Source organism: Puntigrus tetrazona, chromosome 8 (genome assembly GCF_018831695.1).
Source record: "Puntigrus tetrazona isolate hp1 chromosome 8, ASM1883169v1, whole genome shotgun sequence".
NCBI classification, from domain to species: domain Eukaryota; kingdom Metazoa; phylum Chordata; class Actinopteri; order Cypriniformes; family Cyprinidae; genus Puntigrus; species Puntigrus tetrazona.
Window position 1 is genome coordinate 10,833,863 of NC_056706.1, and position 22,533 is coordinate 10,856,395.

Below are 22,533 nucleotides of genomic sequence, written 5' to 3' on the forward strand. Positions count from 1 at the left end.
AGTTCAGAACTAATAGCAGACACTGAAGCATGTTTGTGTGAGTGGGTTTATGTATGTGCGTCCGTGGCGAATGAGATGTTTGTAATGAGCAGCACCTGCTGTGTCGTCCCAGGCTGCAGGCAGGCGAATGGCCTTCTTTAGGAAGGTGAGTTCAGGCTGGTAGAATCGGAAGGTCTGGTCCACCACATGTGGCGTGGGTTCAACATCCACCTGGCAGATCGCCAGAGGCTTTCTGTCTTCTCCTCGGAACAGCACCTGGAAGACAAGCAGATCGTTTGCAACCTACACAAATTTTGAAAAGCCTTCCTACTAAATGCTAACAGGAGAACTAAATCAATTGAGAAAATAAAAGGAATGTTCCGATTTCCCAACAAGATAAACTGACAGATATCGAGCACATCGGTGACACGGTTCCGATTACCACCGACGGTCTTGTGTATGAACAGATTTCTGTGTAGAGCTGTAATATTTTAACATCCCTGAGATAATATTATGGTTTTTATTAATATTTTCAATTTAAATTTTTTCATGGTCTGCTTTTGTGGTATTTTTAGTTAGTTGTAATTTTTATTCCAAAACATTTTTTAAACATGACTTCATAGTTTTTTTTTAATTCTTTTCATTTATTTCAATATTTCAGGTTAAACTAAACAAAAATCTAAAACATTGCCTTGGAAACTGGCGGAATTAAAAGAAGCTTAATTTTTTTATTTTACTTTCAATTAAAATTTCTTTTATTTCAAGTAACAAATGTTTTTAGTTTAGTTAACCATAACCATAAGCTAGCGTAATGCAATTACAATATATGTCCATAAGGCAAAGTCTCCTGAAGGGTTTAAAAGCTGAAATGTGCATCTTACATTTTGTTTATACACTTCTATAAATTATTCTGCACAATATGAATTAATTGTCTCGTTGCATTTATTTTTAAGCAATGTTGTCTAGGTGCAATGCCTTGCCCCATTTACTTCCATTGCAAGCGCATTACTGTATACATTTTCCTTTTTTTTTTTTTCTTTTTTTTTTTTTAAAGAGATGAACAATTTGAACTTGCAGCTAGTTCAGCACCAAACCAGTAAAACCCACCCTTGAGCCGATATAATGGTCGAAGCAGCTCTTTTCAGCAGAGGTGGTCAAGGTGTACCTTTAAATGACAAGCCTATCTAAAATCATTCCACACTGAATGAACAGCCCTGACAGTATGTAGTGAGATATGAAGTACAGTGAGTCATCTGCAGTCTGAGTGCATAACCTCTCTCGCGTGAGATCCAGTCGAGCTGGCTGTCGGATTCACAGCCCAAGACAACCCATTGACACTTCTCTGGAGGTGATGTCAGTTTGTGCACAGCAATGCTTGACCCCAACTGACCTAAATATGATATGGGAGCCCTCTTTGTGTGTGTGTGTGTGTGTGTGTGTGTGTGTGCAGCAGTACTGCAAGGCATCAGTCTCTCTTGGCTACATATGGCAGGAACAGCCCAAAGGCACAATGAACCACAATGCAATAGAAGAGTACATCAACACACAAACAGTACACTGCTTTACCATCTGAGTACGATAGGATGGTATAAGTTACACAACCATTCACTGTGTAAAATTTGCATAAAACGAAAAGTATAAAGTCTTCAGAGTAGCGCTAGCGTCATTAACCCATATGTTACACACCTTAGAATGTTTGTGAGCAATTAACAGACTTCATTCATTTAAAAGGCTGAAATTAATCAATTTGAAATATTAATGACAGGCTGTAATAAAATGCATTTGGTTCTTCAGGTCGAATCTCAAATACACAATTAAAAGGTCAAAACAATAGATGGGACCCTAGTGATCAAGAGCTCTTTCTCTCATTTAATACATCAGTACAGAAGAATGTGACGGTTACATTCAGTTTTACTGTTGAAGACCAAGTTATGTTTTCAGTCTGGATTGTTCGAATCACAGAAGAAGTACCGACCCACTTCTCTGACTGCACATCTACTAATCAGGCTGTATAGAAAGTTCCTGTGTGTGCTCAGCAGTACAGTGAGTGCTAAGCTCTTACCTTGATGGATTTGGCATGAATTGTATTGGACAGATGTTTCTGAGCCATCTGTGGACTTCTTGAAGTCTTTAAGCTTTTTGTATCCTGCAGTATGACAGAAGAGTCATCATGAACAGTGCAGCATTCAGCGAGAGAACAATCGCATTGAAATAATGTCATTAAGGGATGGAAAAACATTGTTTGGACAGGTCTGTTCAGACCGTCTGGATGAGGCTGTTTTTAATCCATTTCATTATTGCTGATGCTTTGAGTCATTTTAAACTCCTCTCCTTCACTTGTGGGTGCCGCTGTAATACTACAGACTATAAACAAACCCAAATCCAATTAAACCGGAAACATGTGAACTAATCCAAGTCTCATCAGTGCAAAAGGGAAATGAGGAAACAAATGCAGTTTCTCAGTGATGACACATCGTTCATGGTTGAATTACAATACAACACAACAGACAAAAACAATTTAATAGTCCACATTTTCTCCAGATGATATTGTTTTCCACTATCAGCCGTTCAGTGGACAGTTCACCTGAGATTTAGTGAGTCTACGCAGTGGCATGTCTACCCTTTTACACCAATGTGGTGAAAAAAAACTACAAATAAACACACACACACACACACACACAAAACAACAACAATACAAAACTAAATAAAACTAAATTTATTAGTGGGTGAAAAGTACAAAAACTAATTTCCTCTATATTTACCTGAATAGGGAAGGTGTGACCACAGATGAAGGTCTGATACTTGAAGGGCACATGAACGCTTTCTTTGGGCCGCAGGTAGACCTGTGGAGTCTGTGTACTCTCATTTAGGTGAAACATCTCCTCCTCTAGAGGAGTCAGAGTCTTTGTCAACTCCTTGAAATATCTCCATTCCTCAGTTTTCACGAGCACACTGAGGGATAAAAAGAGAAAAAGATGCAAAACAGCAAAGAGAGAGAGAGAGAGAGAGAAAGAGGAGAAGAAAAGAACAGCTTGAGGACTTTCTTTGCCTTGCCAGCAGTATTTTATTGGCAATGAAAAAGAGTATTTGAGTATGCATGATACAGTCAAACATAAGCCCTCACAGAACTGAAACTCCTGGGAGGGTACGGTTTAAAGATAACACACCCTGGGTGTGAAATATTACTTTCTGTTTCATAGAGACAAATTTCATGCACAAATATATGAAGGAAAAGGGCATTTGAAACATCAAAGGTAGCACCTCCGGGCCCGAGAAGGGATCATTCGCCATAAATGAAAAAAGAAAAAAATAAGAAAAAGAAAGAATTTAGAGGTGTAAAAACTCTTTTGTACTGTATACACTACAGTAGACGTGAAACCAAGTCTCGGAAAATTCAATCACATTCTCTCTTTAATAACAGAAAGCCAGGCAGGTGGCACAAAAGTATACTTACGTGAACAAAAGCAAAGCCCATTTCCCTTTCTTTCATATAGAAGCATATATGCAAGGAGCTCTCTTAAAACGGTAATGAAAAAAGAGGACGATAATGACAGAAAAGTAAACTGAAATGTTATAAGGCCTAAATGGGAAATATGACTGACCTGGCATGATATCTCTTCACAGTAAGGCTAGCAATAAAGCAAGGTAGACATAAACAAACGGCTTGTGGTGAGGGTGACTCTAAATGACTAAATGTTTAGTTTATTTCAGTTAAATAATTATCTCACAGTAAAATAATTATCTCACAGTTGGCTTTTGGAACAATTTTGTAGACAAAATATAAAGTATATAAACGCTAAATATTATGTCTTAAATATGAAAAACAAGAATGATCAAAATGAAACCACACTACTATTATTTATTTGATCAATTATGCAGTCAAAACAGCAATATGTGAAATATTACAACTATTACTATTTGGATATATTTTAACATGGAATTTATTTCAGTGATGGCAAAGCTATATATTTTTGTGAAAACTGTGATTTTTTTTTAAGGGATCTTTAATGTAAAAAAATGAAAGGCATTTTTGTAACAATATAAAAGTGTCTACGGTCACATTTGATCAATTTAACGCGTCCTTGATGAATAAGAGTATCATTTCAAAACGCTTTACTCCAAACATTTGAATGTGTAGTGTATAAAAAAGCACTTTAAATCTTAAAGAGAGAGCTAAAAAGAGAGAGATAATAAAATTCAGTTGAAGTATAACAGAAAAAAACTGCTTCAGAGGACTGAAAACAAATTATGAGCTGTGGGACCCGACCTGTGAGGATAAAATGAATTAGGCAGAAAGAATGGAGCAGCTCTGCTGAAATCTGGCGTATCCTCTAACCTGCCGCTCCGTTGGTTCAGCTTGTCCATATATAATGTGCGAGTACAGGTGAGAAACAATCTCTTCAGTAAAAGTGAAAGAGAGAGGTGACTTTATAAGGTTGGCTTTGTGGCATACATCAGCAATACAAACACAGGCCTGGCATATCCTTTGCACTGGAAGAGAGAAGCATCGATTCAACACAAATGTACAAATGCAAACTCCAGATCTCAGGTATTTGTTTCCCTGGCACAGCTCTGTGCATACAAGAGTGCTTTGGACTGACTCACAGCGTTCACGCACAGACAAACACACCGCTCCTGGGCGAGCAGTTACCTCCATGACACATCACAAAGTGCTTCGGTTTTATGCCACAACACAACGCAAGCTGGGAAGACGTTTGCCATGCAAACATACTTCCCGGAGAGAGGCGGCGGAGAATATTTATCTTGTCCTAAAGTACAGCGTGTGTGTGTGTGTGTGTGTGTGTGTGTGTGTGTGGAGTTTAGGCTACTAATGTCTTTCCTAATTAAAGGCTGAGAGATGCAGGGGTGTTAATGCCGTAATTTATTCCACCTCATCCTCCTAACTTCTCTCTCTTACTTTCTTGGCTTGTGTTTATCATGATGGAGGGTGCGGACTCGGTCTATGGCCTGAAGAAAATGCATATTTTGTGTGGTATAATCCTGGATTGTGAGCTTCATGTGGGAAACCTGGTCGGGGGAAGATATTTCACATCACGCTGCAATTAAAATAATCTTGAATGGGGGGAAATTGATTATTTATTCTGTGTTATTTTCCTACCCCCTGGGATGTTCTTGGCCTCAGTAACACCCCGCTGAGAAAAACTCATTCATTCAGATGTTCATTTCAGACAAGGCTGTTCACACGTGAACGAAACATTGATCTACACATAATTTCTTTCAGGGCTGTAATGCCAGAGGCAAAGGCTTTATTTGATCTTTGAATGGACACAGTGCCTGCTGTGCGTGATTAAAGTATAGGCTTACTACTGTATGTACATATTAACTTTAAAGTGGTTTTCTTAGGGCATTTGCATACTGTATTGAGATTGTAGTGAATACACAAATTATTGTACTATAGTGTCCTAACATCTCACTATCACACATGGATTCCTTATAATAGTGTAATCACGGTGTTCGTCTGATAGAAATTACTGTATTAACTGTTTAATTCCTTTGCAACATCTCACTAATAAAGAGACAAAGGGCCTTGGAAATTCAACTTTTTTAAACAAAAAGACACTAATTATTTTAGAATGCTCAAAGAATATATAAAAGTAATGTTGCCATAATATTCAAAAAATTTTACCGAAATGATTACATAAACCAAACCAAACCAAACCAAATCCAACCCGACCCTAAACTACAACACCAAATAAAACATAAAACATCAGGGAAAAAAAAATTATTTGGGGTTAAGTGGTTAATTTTTCCATTATTTATTTTGTCCTTAAAGTTAAAGTTTCTGCCAATATTGTTTTGGGCATCTTTGACCTAACTTGCATGGGCAAAATTATTATTCTTTTATGTTCGATATAAGAAAAAGAGAACATACAGATTTGCAAAGACATGAAGCAGAGTACTGTTTCAGTCCATCCACAGGTCTAAAAAAGGCAGCCAATGTTCTTACAGCACCATCTTTTATCTAGCTGCAGGAATACTGATATTCATCAAAATATGATATTGTGTGGCCCACGCTATCTTTAAGCTTGTGAGAAATAGATGTCAACGTGTCTGTATAAATGTGATCAATTTGATCAAAGGTGGTACTTCAAAAGTTTGACAACCACTGATGTATTGCATTCAAAGCCATAATATATCTCACCGGAGCTCTGGGTCATCACATTCAATGGTGACAGTCTGAGGAACGTTGAAGGGATTCTTGAGCATGAACTCAAAGAACTCTGCCGTTCCAAGCGTGGCGTAGAGAGTGTGTTTGGTAGTGATGGCCTGAGAGAGCATGTTGGTGATCTCCTGCGCTTTACAGCGCTCACGATAGGCCTCAATCACACGAAGGTCGCGAGAGTGCTGTACACGCTCTGCCCGATGCCTCTGAAAAAAAAGAACTCAAAGTAATTCATGTTAAAACTTCACCGGAAAGACCTAGAAACTAATAAAACCGATGCGCCTGAAGCATGGCAAGTGCCAGGCTGCTGAGTGAAAGAAAGAGTGAATTTAGGTTCGATTTCATCATTCTCACAGAGTGGGAGGAACTGGCGAATAATGCAGCTCAGTTTCAGCGGTTTCCTCTTTGGAGCTAAAATAAAGCTCAAGCTTTGAAAGGAACACAATAGATCACCCAAAAATAAAATTTTCATCATTTTTACTTTATTTCAAAACCCTTATGGCTTACTTTCTTTCATAACAGTTGAAATTCAGAAGAATATCGGGAGAGCTCTTTTCCAGATAATAAAAATGAATGAGAACTGGAGCTCTCAAGCTTTAACACTACAAAAATCACAAAAGTGTCCTGTATGACCCATCTCCTACATTTCAGGTCATCTGATTATGGCTTTCTGAGAGAAATACACACATTTTTTACTCATTATTAACTTTAGTTCTCCTTTGCACATTTGTAAACAAATGATTTTTGCGAATTAGATTTCGAAAAGTGGCCAAAATCTTTGCTCATGAAATTAAATGGGTTTAAAAATTACATTAGAGTGGATGAATAATATTTTTTTTCTCTCTGAACTATCCCTTCACTATCGACTTTGGAGTAAATGTCAGGATCACATGGTGCACAGCGGTAGTGGACGTCAATCAGCTCGTGCTGAGACGGACAGCTTTTCGATCTGGCTCAATTGAAAACTGTCCGTCTTTCTTACCGTGATGTTTGAGCCGTCCTGAAAAGGGGGCGGGTCTTTCTGCTCCTCGTGCTGACGGACAGCTGCCATTCTGTCAATCTTCCTCTGGCGCACTTCCTTTGCTTCGGCCTGCTGATGCAGTGCGGCTCCGCCTACTTCCCTCATGGTGCTTTGTAGCAGTCTGGCCAGCTCGCTGTCAATTTCTGGCAATCTGCGGGCTCGTCTGGCATTGCTTGCTGCAACACACATATACACGCGCATAAACAACATCTTTCGCCCCTACGAGACACACATGCTCTCTTTCCTCACTTCCTCGGGGGCCACTTTTCAACCTCCATTTGGCCTCAAATCCATCTTCGTCTTTTCCAGTTATCCCTCCCACCCAATGAGACCCGCTTTCAGATATACCTGCTCTGAGATTCACGCTTCAATGCGATTCAACATCACAACTAACATAATCCTGTGATTTAACGCCAATGAAGACAGAACGACAGAGGATCAAAAGACGCAGGATCAAAAAGAGCCTGCCAGTATTTTTTCCTAAACCTAAATTCCCACTGTAGCCCATCCTACAGAGAAAGAGATAGAGAAAGGGAGGGAAGTAGAGAAGGGAAAGAGAGAGAGGGAGAGGGAGGAAGATCTACATTGCATTGGAGACAATAGGGCCTCTCTATGATGAATAAGAGCATGTTGAAGCACTCTCTTTATCTCCATCTCATCAGGCTGACATACACACACCCCTCCTGTAACTGCCCACTCGTGGCCCAAAGACCTGTGGGAGCCACGGTGTAATTTTTCACTGGCTGGGTATCAGCTATCTTTGCAGGACGTGACATTATGTGGCGCTGATGTCTGCCACAGTCACAAGCAGCCTGCTCTTTAGTTTAGACATTGTTACATATACATGCACATACATTTCAAGCAAAATCATACATCTTCAGGATGAAGATTTTATATGGCACAGAAAATTGTCCTTACAATTATGCACTTTTATTTACATGGCCTTTGACGTAATCAAAAAAAAGTGTATAATTATTAATCCATACTAAATATTAGGGCTGGGCGATATATCACATTCGATAGTCATGCGCATCTTATCACTAAAGCCGGTTCCTTGATTAGCGCTACATCTTCATCACGTTTTCAAATGGAGTGGCACTTCAAGGAATAGTCCACCCAAAAATGAATATTACCTCATACTTTACTCACCCCCAAGCCATCCTAGGTGTATATGACTATATGAGTTTTTTTTTTTAAATGTATCCTGGCTCTTCCAAGTTTGGTAATATTGGTGGATTATTTTGAAGCTCCAAAAATCATATATTAACACATGACTTCTAAAGCAGTTTGATGTGTTTTTGTAACATAACATAAAAATATTTCTATATAAAAAATATGAATTTTATTTTTTTTTTAAATGAGTGATTTGAGTTTTTTTTTTATTTTTTACATTTTTAAAATAGAAAAACTTAAATCACTGACTTCCTCTGTGTATTAAATGCCGCTCACTCTAAAAGCAGGTGATGGCGATTAACTGCTAATCACGGAACCAGCTTCATGCGCACAAGAACTGCATGCGATTAATTGCACAGCCCTACTAACTATGCATAATTTTACAACTTATTCAAGCTGTTTTTTGTGTCACGACCAACCAGTGTTCAAATGCTTCTAGCTCTGCAAGTTTGATTTCACACATTGCATTGTTTAAAATGTGTCAGAATTCAATTTATAATGTAATGCAAATACATGGTGCATTCTCAGCATTGCTGAAAAGGATGCTATAACGGGCATCTTGTGAAGTCAAATATATGATTTTTCAGCTACTGTCGTGGCAAAGAAAGAGTTTTGAGAAATCTTGTGGAGCAGGAAAGTTAAAGTTAGTAAAAACATATTCAGCATAATGGTAGGATCTTTCAAGGTTGTATTAGGCTGTTTTCTGCTACAATAGTGCAAGATTGCACATTAAATATGTAAAACAGCATCATACATATACAATTCCATTGGCCATTCTCATGTTTTAGGCTTAAACTATTAAATGTCTAGATTCTTTCACAACAAGGTAATGAAAAGACTAATATTGTCTCCTCAGAAGACTTTTGCATGCTACATTTACATATCTCATAATACTGTGATCCTCTGTTGGTCAGAACGAAAAGACTAATCTTGGCAATGCTGTCATTAGAATGAAGCGATAATAAAGGAGCGAGAAAGAAGATAAAAATGGCCACAACAACTAGATAAGGGAATTCTCAGCCAAATCCTCTTCTGGAATTATCAGCAAATCCCACATGATGTACTTTTAGAAATTCTCTAGAGCTGTAGAACTGCAGAGCTCCTGAGTTCTGCGGATATGAAGTCAAGCTTTGGTGCTTTAGAGAGATGATGTGCTATACCGTTAAGCTGGAGGACAGCTAAAGCAGGGACACCTCCTCCTGCAAAACCCTGAGGGGCATCGCTGGGCTGGACCACATGGGAGAGCGATGGAGGAAGAGCCAAAGAGCTCTTGGAATTTGTCACACTGCCACCTGTTGGAAAGAAGAGTTGCAAGAAATTGAATAGAGCTCAGTCCAAGTAAATTTAGCTTATTTTTATGTCAGTGTAAACAAAGAGCTTTCAAACAAAGAGAAGATAGCTTTGTTACTATAATATTCATGTGGCTGATGACATGATCTAGATTACAAATTCATTAGAAACAGCAAAATGAGATTTTCAAATCATTTTTAAAGTCATATTAAAATCATATCACTATTAATATGATATGATTTTTAAAAAAATCATATCATATTAATAGTTTAAGCCTGAATTCTCAGCTAATAGTGAGAATTACTCCCTATACTCAAGTGTTACCTTTTTACCTTCCATTATTTTTTAAAAACAACAACCTTTACTATGTGATATTGCAAATGATAAGCTGAATGTGCATGGTTTATTTGATCAAAATGATTTGGATCATCATATAAAATAACAGATAATAGTAGTAAGTGTATAGTTAAGGTATAGTTTGTTTCACAACCACATTGTCAACTGAAAATATATAAAACATGTGGATATTCTAAATCTATAAATATTAAATTCCCTTTGTTTTATGTTACCGCAATACTGATGTGATGCATTGGCTCCATAAGTCTGATAACTGCTAGTTTGAGAATTATAGGTGAAGTAAAAGCATCTCTCAAAGACAGACTTAAGAATGACGGCCGAAGAGTTCGATTTACCATTAGATGTATGTCTGTGACCACAGAGACTGTCTCTGCTGTTATTCTGTAGAACTGATGACGACCATCAAAATGCCACACAGAAAGATGCACTGATTGGTGCCTTGCAATGATAAACATTCCGTGGTCAAAAAGGCCAGGCAGGAAGAGAAGGACAGGGAGAAATAGAAGAAGAGGCGGATGAACAAAAAAGAAAAGTACAAAAACAATACTTATGCAGAACAACTGAAATGTTGGTGTAGGTGAATTCTCCTTGGCCAATGACCCTTATCTTACTGGTTCTCTATCTCTCAACAGTGATTGCTGTGCATTGAGAGGCAGTAAATTGTCTAAACTGCAGTGTAAGTGCTTTGCTCCCATTGGTTTCACAACAAGCATCAACCGCCCTAAACATTCAATGGGCTTTACCTGTGATTACAGACAGGTGAGAGCTGTAATTACAAGTCTGAGACACAGGTCAGGCACACAACGGGTGATTGAAGGTAGGAGGTGTGTGTGTGTGTGTGTGTGTGTGTGTGTGTGTGTGTGTGTGTGTGCTTCAGGGCACTGCCAGTGATTGATTGAAGCTCCAATGAAAACAGTAATAGAGGGATAAAAAAGTCAGATGTCTACACATTAAACACACTTATTTGTCAAAAAAACAAAAACAAAGACAAATGTTTTCACTCAGTGTTTAACTGAAGAGCATTTAATTTAAAAATTAAACATTACTGTGCTTTGAAATGGTGATTGAGGATAATGCATTTGATCCCAGACTGGTGATTATTTGTCATGACAAAGACTTATGTGATGTAACATTGTATACATAATTAAGAGTGATAATTGGTATATATACCAATAACACATAAACATATATATATATATATATATATATATATATATACATAATTTCATAGCAAGCAAAAGGTGAAAATAAAAAAATATATATTATATAAAGACACTTTATGAAAAATGTATTACATACTTGATGCTGCTACTATATTAAATAATGGGGCTGTTTATTATTTTTAAGTTGAATGGGATGCCAGCAGCACTTAAACCACCAACTGTTTTGTTTTATTTAGAAAGTTGGGAAAAAAAAGAAAACATCTAAACGCATAATGAAGGTGCTCCAGGCAGCACATTGAGAAATTTAACTTTAATTACAGACTATTCAAGTAAGGTCAAAGTAAATGAGGAGAAGCGGGGGGAAAAATACTAAATTAGAGAAATTCAACCCCGGACAGGATTAGACTTCTCAGTGGAGGCTCAAGAAATGTGCTCCAATGTTTTAAATTATTACTAACCTTTATGACTTTTACACAATTTAAATATTCTCTAATTAATAAAACATAAATACATCATGCAAAGAAGCTACACCTTCTGACCTGTGTACCCTCTCACACACTGCATACGACAAACATATGCGAAACTTTAGATTTACCATGGACTTCTGCATAAATTAGTCAACTGATGTGATACACAATAACGAGCAAACAAAAGTCTACTCAAATAATTATACATTTGAATGCATTTACTGAACACTTTCACAGTGCAAGGTGGAAAAAGGTGAATCCCTAGGCTAACGATTCGTCTAAAAGCTAATTGGAGTCAGAAGTCAGTTAACCTGGAGTCCAAACAATGAGATGAGATAGAACTCAAAAAAAAAAAAAAAACACTCAAAGTTTGCTTTTAACAAGGAGCATTGCCAGGTATGAACCATGCCCCTAGGACAAGTGAGATATCAAAATGTCTAAAAATCAAGCAAAGTTAGAAAAGGTTATAAAAAAAAAGCTCTCAAGTTCAACAGTAAGAGAGTCTATCAACAAATGGTAAAGGTTTTCAGCAATATTGCTACTTTCCATAAGAGTGGGTGTTTACAAAGAAGAGTGCAAAAGGACAGTTCAAAAAACCAAGAGTATCAGTTAAAGACTTTTATTGCATCTTTGGAACATGCAAGCATCGCTGTTAACATGTCATGATATATAAAATAGAGAGAAAATAAAGCGGATTCGTTGCTTGTGTGTTATTGTGGCTTAAGCAGACTATCCGTATATTGTTGTTTAATTTAAGATCAGAACAAGTTTTATGACCAGTATATCAATTTTGCACAAATCCCCTCGCATACGGTTTCACATTCAAAACACTGCATTAAATCACACCAGCTTTAGCTGAACAAATGAGGGGTTTTGCTGGATTGTTCTAAGAGAAAACAGCATTAATATTAAATGAAGATGATTTCAAAGAATGCACATCTTAAGATTTATAGTCTCTTTATAAGAGCTAAAGTTCGTTCTTAAACTAACAGACTAGATTTTTTCACATCTTCCTGCAAACTTTTCAAAGACTTCCACAAAACCTCTCATGCATACAACCCAAAACAATCTTGTACAATATTGTGAACCAAACTGAGCCCTACAGAAGAGCCCTTAAGAAACCCACAGAAGACTGTAGAGCATCTAAAATTTTACAAGTTTTGTCCTGAAGACATCAGAAATATCATCCAGCTCCGCCTCAGTGTTTCTGATAACTTTACACCTGCCAGTTGGGTGTTTCATTATCTTTAGATGCCTCCATTAGACCCCTATTTACCCAGCAGAATGCCTTTCCATAGCTTTGGAAATCATTCACATATGGAACGCTTTTATCTGTAGTGGAGCGCATGATAGGATTTCCATTAGGAAGCACTTTCTCTTATCTTCTAAATGTAGCTTTGTTTTAGAGGAGATAGACAGAAGTCTGCACTGGCCCCTGTTGCAAATATATACCATTGTTTTTTTTCGTATTTTTACCATGAAAAGAGAGATAGGGGACTCGCTTGGAAATAATTGTCGAGGAAATGTGATTTTCTTTCCTTCTTTTCCTCTCTCCCATTCCCCATCTCTCTTCTTCTCTACTGAAATCTTCGCCACGCTTATCAAACGTTTGCAGATGAGCAGCGTGGGGGCCAGAGGCAGGCGAATTATAAAATCCTAATCTTTTCTCCCCTCCATCTGGCCCTGCGTCTCTCTCTCTGTTCAGTATAAAGGCATAAAGAATCCGGAGGTGATAGAGCCTGTTGCTACTGTGAGAAGCTTTTGACAGATGCACCGAAACACTCTGAATTCAGAGATGATGTTTAACCTGATCCATTAGTGCCGAATTAAGTTATCCGTTTCTTTTATGTGGCTTCGCTGTTTGTTTAATTATTCACTTGTCTCTTCGCATCAAACTGAAGTTAATTAAAGAGGATTTCATTAGGAGCTTTCTCCATCACGTTTTCGCGTACGAAAAGATGCCAATCATCACGAGTCCAATTACACAGGAGCTTCATTAATTCCCAATGACGTGACACATCCTATCTGAGCAGAAAATGTCGAAACAGAGCGGGGTCGTGAAGTGAGACATCAATCCTGCTTGCATTACCCAGAGCGGTAGACTCGCGCCGCCCCACCTTATCAAAACTTGACTGAATGCATTCAATGGACCGATCAAGCCATTCGCATGTGCATAACAAAAGCCTTTTCCCCCAATCCCTCACTCCTCTGACTCCTCTGATAATTGTCTTTGCTTTGACCTAGCCGATCCTCTGAGGTGCTTTCGAAGGATAAACATCTCAGTAAGCCTTAGAGAGCGAGTAAACCTCGATCTCTTGTTAATGGCGACCACTCATTAGGAAACAAATAAATGGACAACGCATTAATCCCAGATTGAGATACGGCATTGAGCAGCTTTTGAGCGGGTTGTGGATGAGTTAATTGATTCCGACCGCTGAGAGCGAGAGACAGAGGAAAAGCCGATGGGTATCTGACTGTTTGGCTAATTTCTCAAGAAACACTTGCATTTTCACTGGGCCTCTAAGACGGAGCTTAAGCAGATAAACATGAAGACAAACTGTGAATAGCTTTGACTCGGCTTAGATTTCCAGAGTGGAAAACAGCTCAGATGTTTAAGGTCACTAATGACGACCGCTTTTTACGCTACAGTGCCGTCTCAGAGAGCAGATTTCTTGTTCAATTTTTTTTTTATGGAAAGTTTAAAAAGTTTTTCAACAGCCTATGGTTTTTAAATGGTTTAAAAAAGATTTTTTATTCCAAACCAAATCTCTACCAAATTTCTAGTTCTAGTTTGCTACCTCACTTCAAATTCAGGAATTGTTGAACTGTAAATTTAAAAGGCAAATACAGAAATTTTTGATACTGCCACATCTTACAAACTGCTTTCTTAAAGGGGTCATATGATATTGCTTAAAAGAACATTATTTTATGTATTTGGTGTAATGCAACATGTTTATGCAATTTAAGGTAATTAAACCAGATTAATTCCAGATGAAGGTATAGTCATGAAAATGTATATATTTGAAATTCAGCAGGTCATTATTTACAGTTACATTATTATTCCAGCCACAATTAATTTAAACAATGTATATACACTTACAAATGATTAAGCATATAAACAAATGATTAAGCATATAAACATGACCATGTCTGCATTTGCGATCGGAGAAACGGCAAACAACAAACACTACACCACACTGCTTAAAACTTGTGTTTAAATGGTAAGAAGCAGGTTAGCAAGTAACTTAATTATAGACTGTGAATCAGAAGCACCACACTGTCCTTGCAAAGTTAGAATAGCCCCACTTTATTTTCTCTGTGCACAGCCACCATAGGCTGCTCTAGAGGTTCAGAATCAGTTCTCCGTAAATGCACTGAACACACTCTAATACTTGGGTTGATCTGTTCTGGAACAGTGCTGTAAATACTACTTAACCATTGATTTCTAGTTGTGTACCCTTTTGAAAAAGTAGTTTTACTTTCACAATGAAACAGAACATGGCCCCGGTAGCAACACAACAGCAAAAATATTAATAGTTCCACTTTCTTCCTATGCGTAAACATTTGGGCGGTGTTATGAAAATAAACCCCATTCTGTGACGCAGAGAATTGTTTACAAAAAGCCATTTTAGGGGGGTGTGGGCAAGTCATAACTTTTATAAAGAATATCTCTTTGGTTTTCAAACTTTAGTATGCAAATTTAGGGATCTTATCTATGCTCTAACAGCTTGTAACACTCCAAAGAGAGAATAAATCTTAAAATCGCCTCATATGATGCATCATAAAGTTTTAACTTTTTTAATTAAATTCATAGTGCTTAACAAACGATCCTTACCAACGTTGCCAAGCCGCAAATGCAGAATTCCTTTTACGGTAGTGTAGACATTGATGGCTGGAGTGGCGCTGTGCTTGTTGTCATGCCTGCTGGCAAAGTTGGCATCCTGCAGGTACTCAGTAGTGATCACTTCCAGCTCATGGTTCACCTGGACGGCGGCGCGGCCTTGACGCAGCATATGCTGTAAAAGCAAACGTCACTTACGAATATTAGATCAGAAATATAAAGTGATCAATTGTAGAAACTGCGCTACAAAAATCAAAGCAATTGGTCATACACCATGAATCAATTTTATTGATCTTTACCATGTAGAACAAAAAGATACACAAAAATAACTAGCAACTAAGACACATGTTACAGGCTATTGACAAATGCCATTGTGTGACGACCTTGTGCTTGTGTTTGAATCCTAAACGGATCCATTGTTAATTCTGAAAAGGTCAGAATCCATGGTAAAGATGAACAGTCCAATTATGTTGATGTGATTGTATCTATTTCTGGTCTTGTTTTGTTTTAACCTTTATTCAACAGCTGACATCGATGAGAACTCTTGCCAAGAGACCTGCAGTGGCGAGATCTAACAGACGCAGGTGTCCTGAAGTATGGCATGCATATTTCATAATTTCGACATGACACTCCCATCTAAGCACACTAAATAATGAATACAGCAGAAAGGTTTCGATGTGCAGGGTGACTGTCTGCCTGAGTTAAACAGCTGTGTGTGTTCTGTTGGGCTATTAATGAGGGCAGTATTTGTACCCGTGTCAAAATTCTGTGTATGGCTTGTGGGGTTATTACCAACATGGCAAGATGAGGACTTGCAAGCCTGTTGCCAAGGAATGTGAGGTGTGTTGTAATATTGTTTTGTCATTGTTTATGTAAGGCGAGTTAGATTATTGTAATATTACTGACGAGTCTTGAATGTGTTTACAGGCATGACCTTATGGAAAATATGTTGACAACATGTAAGGTCATATAAATGCCTTTATTGGCTTTCTGTCAGCTTATTCAGTTAGCAAATGCCTTTGGAACAAATTGCTTTGTTAAAGTTTTGACATCAAGATGATGTCAAAATTATGGTTTTATTGCAAGAAACCCAGAAAGAAAGTAGGGTTTTAAAAATACATTCAGGAAAAAAAAAGATAAATAATCCTATTATATCATAAAACATGCAGTACCATTAAAATGTTTAGAGTAGATAAAGATTTTCAAATGTTTTTAAAAGAAGGCTGCAAATATTTAATTTAGAAATTATAGTAAAGACAGTAACACTATGATATATTATTACAATTCATAGTAATGGTTATATTATATTTGTGTTAAAATTCAAATACATACTCACAGATTATTTATATATATATATAAAAATATATATAAATATATATATATATATATATATATAATTAAAAATAGGCAATATTTCCTAATATTTATTATTATCACAGTTGTGCTGCTTATTGGTTTTGTCAATAGGATTTTTTGATGAATAGGAAGAACAGCTTTTTTTGAAAAACATTGAATATTTACATTGACTTTAAACTAGTTTAATGTGTATATGCTGAACGTAAGTACTATTTTTTTTATTCATTCTTACTGACTGAAATTTTAAGAGCCTTTGAATAGTAGACAGACATTTTCCAGTGCATTCATCCAATGCATTTTCACGGCTGCTAAAAATATGAAAATATGCAAAAGTTAATTTTCGGTCTTCATAGGTAATTTTACCTTTAGCTCCACAGCAGCTGAGCCAATCAGCATTAAAGATTCACTGTCCCAGACATCAATCTGCAGGGAGTGGAGCGCCAGGTATCGCAAGAACCAGCCTCGTTCACCAGACTTGAGGAACTGTGGGTCAACTCGGTACTGCAGCTGCAGACCTGGACAACCTAAGTAAGAGAAAAACTAAAGTACAACTGGAAATAACAAACATGAATACTGAGAGGGGACAGAAAAAGGTTTGTGATTAAAGGGATGGGTTTAGTGGCCATTTAAAAAGAGAGTGAAGTAAATCTCCCATCTTAAACATAAATCGCAGGTGGGTGAGAAAACACAACGTCCAATTCTCTGAAACAAGCAATCAAGGACTTTTATGTAAAAACCAAACACTCTGAGCTTGGTTTAGCCACCAAGCGAAATGTGTGGGAAATTTACATAAACATTTCTGTGCTCCATCCCTTTTGCACGCACCATGTCCTGTCAGTCATGAATATCAAACACTGTCAGTGCCGCAGGCGCTGATGCTTTCTATATGTTCCCACATGTTTTCCCGTTTCTAAAGCGATGATAGTAATCAGTTCTGAAAATGCTTGGGTAACACTGCATTTACATTTATGTTTTCATGCAAAGCTGGAGAAGGTCCTGGACCAATACTTCATGTGCAGGCCTAAGCAGTGATTTAAAGTAGATCTGAACAACGATTTAAAGTCAGAAAAACAAGTGTAAAAAAGTGGAAGGCAGCATTATTGATGTGCTCGATGGGATGTATAGCAGAAGCTGGTAGGCCAGCAAAGAAGAAACATGTGTAAAAAGAGTAAAGAAGTGCAAGGCAGCATGTTTGATGTATGGCGGAGATGTTGACAGACTTGCAAAAAGGGGGGTGAAGTTGTTAAACCATGCAGTATCCATAGTCTGGATGAGAAATAGCAGAGCAAGAAAAACATTTTTCCCTACCTAACAGACCCTTCGGCCACATTGCAGGAAAAGACACAAGTTTAGGGGTTATTTCGAGAGTATATATATATATATATATATATATATATATATATATATATATATATATATGTAGTATTTTGGTAATGCTGCTTAATGAAGTGTTGCAGAACAGCATGTATTTGTAATACTATAAATGTTTTTTTTTTATTTACTGCAGTCCAAATCCTTAGATCTGAGTGATCTAGTATATTAAAAAAAAGTTGTAAAGGTCCAAGCACCAATCCCCGTGGAACGCCAGCAGAGTAAGGCGTGTAAGCCTTTCCAGTTGACTTGGTACCTGCTGTCATCCAGGTAGGATATAAACCAGAAAAGCACTGACCTAGAAATGAGCATTTCTACCACCTTAGAGATCAATAGTTTGTTGTTTGTAGCATCAAATGCTGCCAAAAGATCCAGAACAAACAGTATGGAGTTAAGCAAGGACACTCTGGTGATGTGAGTTTATGGAAACAAAGGCAGTTTGAGTGGAGTGACTGGATTTAAAGCCTGATTGATGGGGCCAAGTCAAAATTGAACACAAATGAATGCATTTTCATTTGTGGCAAAACAAAACAAGCAAATGCAACACTAACGCCTAATGAAGTCAAAATGCTAAAGTGACTGTTGCTTTTACATTGTACTACTTCAGGCAGGGGGCCAAAAATATTATTTCTTCATTGGAGGGAAGTGCAATGAGAAACTGGGATGAGAAGATGTTATGCAACAACCAGTAATTGCACAATAACAGCATCATATCCCACAGGATACAGATGTTCCCTCCACAGACATCAAAAGGCCTTCCGCACAACATCATCATTCAGCCTGTAATCTTTATGGCACTGTATGGCTCATCGTGTATAGTCAGGCCAGAGGTGAGTTTAAAGGCTGAGCTCGGTGCACTGAGGCATAATGCTTTAACGCCTTGTAGCAGGGGTCTTCAGTAGGGGGTCTGAAACCCCTATTGTGCCAGAAAACTATTTTTTGTGGGAAAAAATGTAGAATAAAATGCAGTTACAAAAGTTCAACCGTAGATAAAGAAGTTACTGTAAATGTTTCATTGTTTCTCCCACATGCAGTATACACTGTACTTTACTGGTAATTAATTATTTTTATTTGCAGTTTAAGCACATGCCATGGTATTGTGACGGGAGAAGCAAACGACAGACAGTGGGCATGGCGTCAGGTCTCGGAAAGGCTTTTATTAACAGAAATAATACAAATAAAGTGTCCAAGGGAAAATAAACAGGGAAACTGGTGTCCCCGTCGTGCTGCAGGGGTGGTGAAAGTAGGCAGTGTTCGAGGGGGAAGGATCCAGGCAAGGGGCGGAGTCAGTTGGCCGCACGCGCTCCCCAGGGTGTGAGGGACGGCGGCTCTTCCAGTGACTATGTCCTGCTTGGCCCATACGGTGCTCTACTGTCTGAACCGTGGGTCGGGCAGCTCGCATCTCTGGCAGCATGGGAATCCCTTATCGCACCCTTCCTGGACCCATGAGGACACCAGCGTGCATGCACAGGGAAAGAGACCGGCCTCTTGAGGAGAGGTAGCTCCTCATTTAACAGCGGCTGTGATGAGACTCCATTCTCTACAGGTGTGCCTCATCACACGCTACCTGACCCATGCAATCCTGCGCCCCTCCTCTCCCACACACCCACTCCCATCGGGAGCCTGGTGAACTATCAGGGGGAGAGGCAGCCAACTCATCACAGTATATAAATCTATGTGTATTAGGGTTGCACCATTTAGAATTATTTAAAATTAAACTTAATACCTTAATTGTATTCAATTCCAGAATTCCTTATATTATTTAAATAGTCAATATTTAAAGTGGATCATAAAAGTTCATCAAAGTTGTCCTAAAGCAACGATAGGTATTGTTTCAGTTTTAGGACAACTTTGATGAAAAGTTTTGATCCGCTTCAAATGTTGACTACTGTATACAGAATATAGATTTGCAATCTATAGACAGACAAACAGATGCATGGCTAGAAGCAGAAAGATAGACAGAAAGCAGACAGACATGATAGAATGATAGAATGGAAGGATCATTATATACAAATTAAAAAAAGAGACATAGCAGATATAGATACAGACTGACCAACAGACAGACAGAGCAAAAAATAAACTGATAGACAGACAGACAGACTGCTCAAACATGATACACATGATATTCTATACCAGACTTAAAATGCAATACTTTTTTAAACAACTTCGTAATCAAGGTCCTTGCTCTGTCTTTATTTCCACCAGGTGGTTCCTAGCCTGCAAATACTTGAAGTCTCCCATCTTATAAGGCTGAATGTGAGGACAGGGCTTGCATGCTGACGCTAAATGTATTTTTTATGTATGATATTACGTCTCTTCTGAAATAAAAAGGCTGAAAGCAGGCTGTTAGAGCTGATCCTCTTTTACCCTTGCATCTCTCCGTCATGCTCTCACGCTCTATCACTCTCTCATTATCTGTCTCATTTCTTCTGTTCTCCACCACTCTATCTATCGTACTCTTCAACCTTTGTTCTATCTCTATCATCTATCCCCTCATTCTTCTCAGCTAGTCGCTGTAGGCAAATAAGAAGGTGCCTACTCATCATGAGACAGACACATTCTCATGTCATGTATGTTCCACCTCATCAGATACTTTATCTAGCCAAACAGTAAGAGCCATTTCAATGCAACAACTGGTGAAATTGCTTCACAGTTTTGGTTTTCTCTCATAGTGGGAGCTCTTTTCAGTCAAAGCGTTGCTCTCAACACATAAATCAAGTCAATGAGCTTTAGCCAAGATTTTCATGGTATAACATGAGAGCAAAAAGCCCCACTCTGGCGGTTGGAAAAGTGTACTTGAAGTGCTCTTAGCTCAACGTTTTAAGGTGCTTTGAAATATCGGCCTTTGCCAGTCTGTGAGAAACTATTGATAAAAATAACTCGCATCAGGGGCAGGTAATAAGTATTTTTGGCAGCCGTGTGAACCGACAGAGCCAAAACTGTTTTCTCAGCACTACCAAGTTCATTGCAAAGTCACGCCGGTTCTACACTTCTCCTCAGCAGGCTGCTGTGTATGAGGACTCCTTCTTAAAAGCAATTACTGGACTTCAGCCAAGAGCCGTAAAACTCTAATTGCTCATTTTTTAGAGCTTTATTCACTAAAACGCTTCATGTGTTGCAGTTAAAAACGGTTTTACATAGACATTGATTGAATTCATTAGAACAAAAAAAAAAGTGATATACTGGCGATTTTGAGGAGTGTTATAAATATGTGTTTGCTTGTAAAACAAGACAACTGATTACTCAAATGAAATAAACATGTTGAGTGCTGAAGAGAATCACAAAGCATTCGTAGCAGGATGGTAATCATACCAGAGTTGAGTGTGCCGTCCTTGTTGATAAGAGAGAGGACACAGGGGTAATCAGAGCTGGATTTCAGCTTGCCGTTCCTCTCTGGGTCAAGCAGCTTCAGACGCTCGGTGGTGACAGGGGGGAAGCGGTAAAGCTGGAAGCTGAAATGGACAGTGCTGGGCCAGTCTGAATTCACTCCAGCTTGAGGGACCCTATTGAAGACGGAGAAAAAAATTTGGCATTGGGGAAAGTGGAATTATTGAAAAGCAACGATGACATGCGTTGAGATACAGCTGGATCGGTGAAGACCGATGTGATTTGAAAGAGGTATTATTAGGAATCATTCGGTGGTGGTTTGTTATGAAGAATCAATCTGAGTGACTGAACAATGATGAGCAAGTCTCAATGACTCGATGATAAAGAGGCAGTTTGAGTGACTCCTTCATAAAGAAACTATCAGCTATGCAATGATGGAAAGTCAGTTCAATGCACTCTATGATGAACATTCTGTCACACCACGACAAACTCCAGATCAATACAACTCTTTTAAAAGTTTTTATAATATATATTTTATATATATATATATATATATATATATATATATATATATATATATAAACAGTTAAAGGTTAAATCACAAGGAGTCAAAATGTCCTTGATATTTTTCAAATAAATGACTTTATTGAAAGCATACTGTAACTCTTAAAATGAAAAATTCCTTCGCATTTATTAAAACTAAAAAGGGTTATTCCATTTTTCTGCTATTAGTCAGATATATGTACTTGTACATTAAAAAAATTATAATCATTGCTTTTCGGCAAAACAAATGTGTAAAATAAAAATAAAATAAAATAAATAAATAAATGATGGATAACTCCCTGACTGAAACTGCTCACCTAATTAAAAACAATAAAACAGTATTTTTGTGACAGACTTTGAAATAATACGCATAATTCTATAAAAATAATTATGCTTCAATGATGTAAAGAGATAAAGAAGAAGAGATAAAGAGCAGGTAAATCATAAAAAAAAAAACTATT

The 22,533-nt window shown here is 37.8% G+C and overlaps 1 protein-coding gene across 1 annotated transcript in view; it reads right to left on the reverse strand.

The window, feature by feature from the left end:
* LOC122350349 (nephrocystin-4-like) overlaps positions 1–22,533 on the reverse strand; it is a 135,562-nt gene that overhangs the window by 7,434 nt on the left and 105,595 nt on the right. Inside the window, 9 exon segments of the mRNA XM_043246747.1 lie at positions 96–255; positions 2,042–2,125; positions 2,742–2,931; positions 6,143–6,369; positions 7,146–7,360; positions 9,518–9,649; positions 15,470–15,650; positions 17,195–17,355; positions 21,515–21,705. Coding sequence (XP_043102682.1) covers positions 96–255; positions 2,042–2,125; positions 2,742–2,931; positions 6,143–6,369; positions 7,146–7,360; positions 9,518–9,649; positions 15,470–15,650; positions 17,195–17,355; positions 21,515–21,705 — 1,541 coding nt within the window.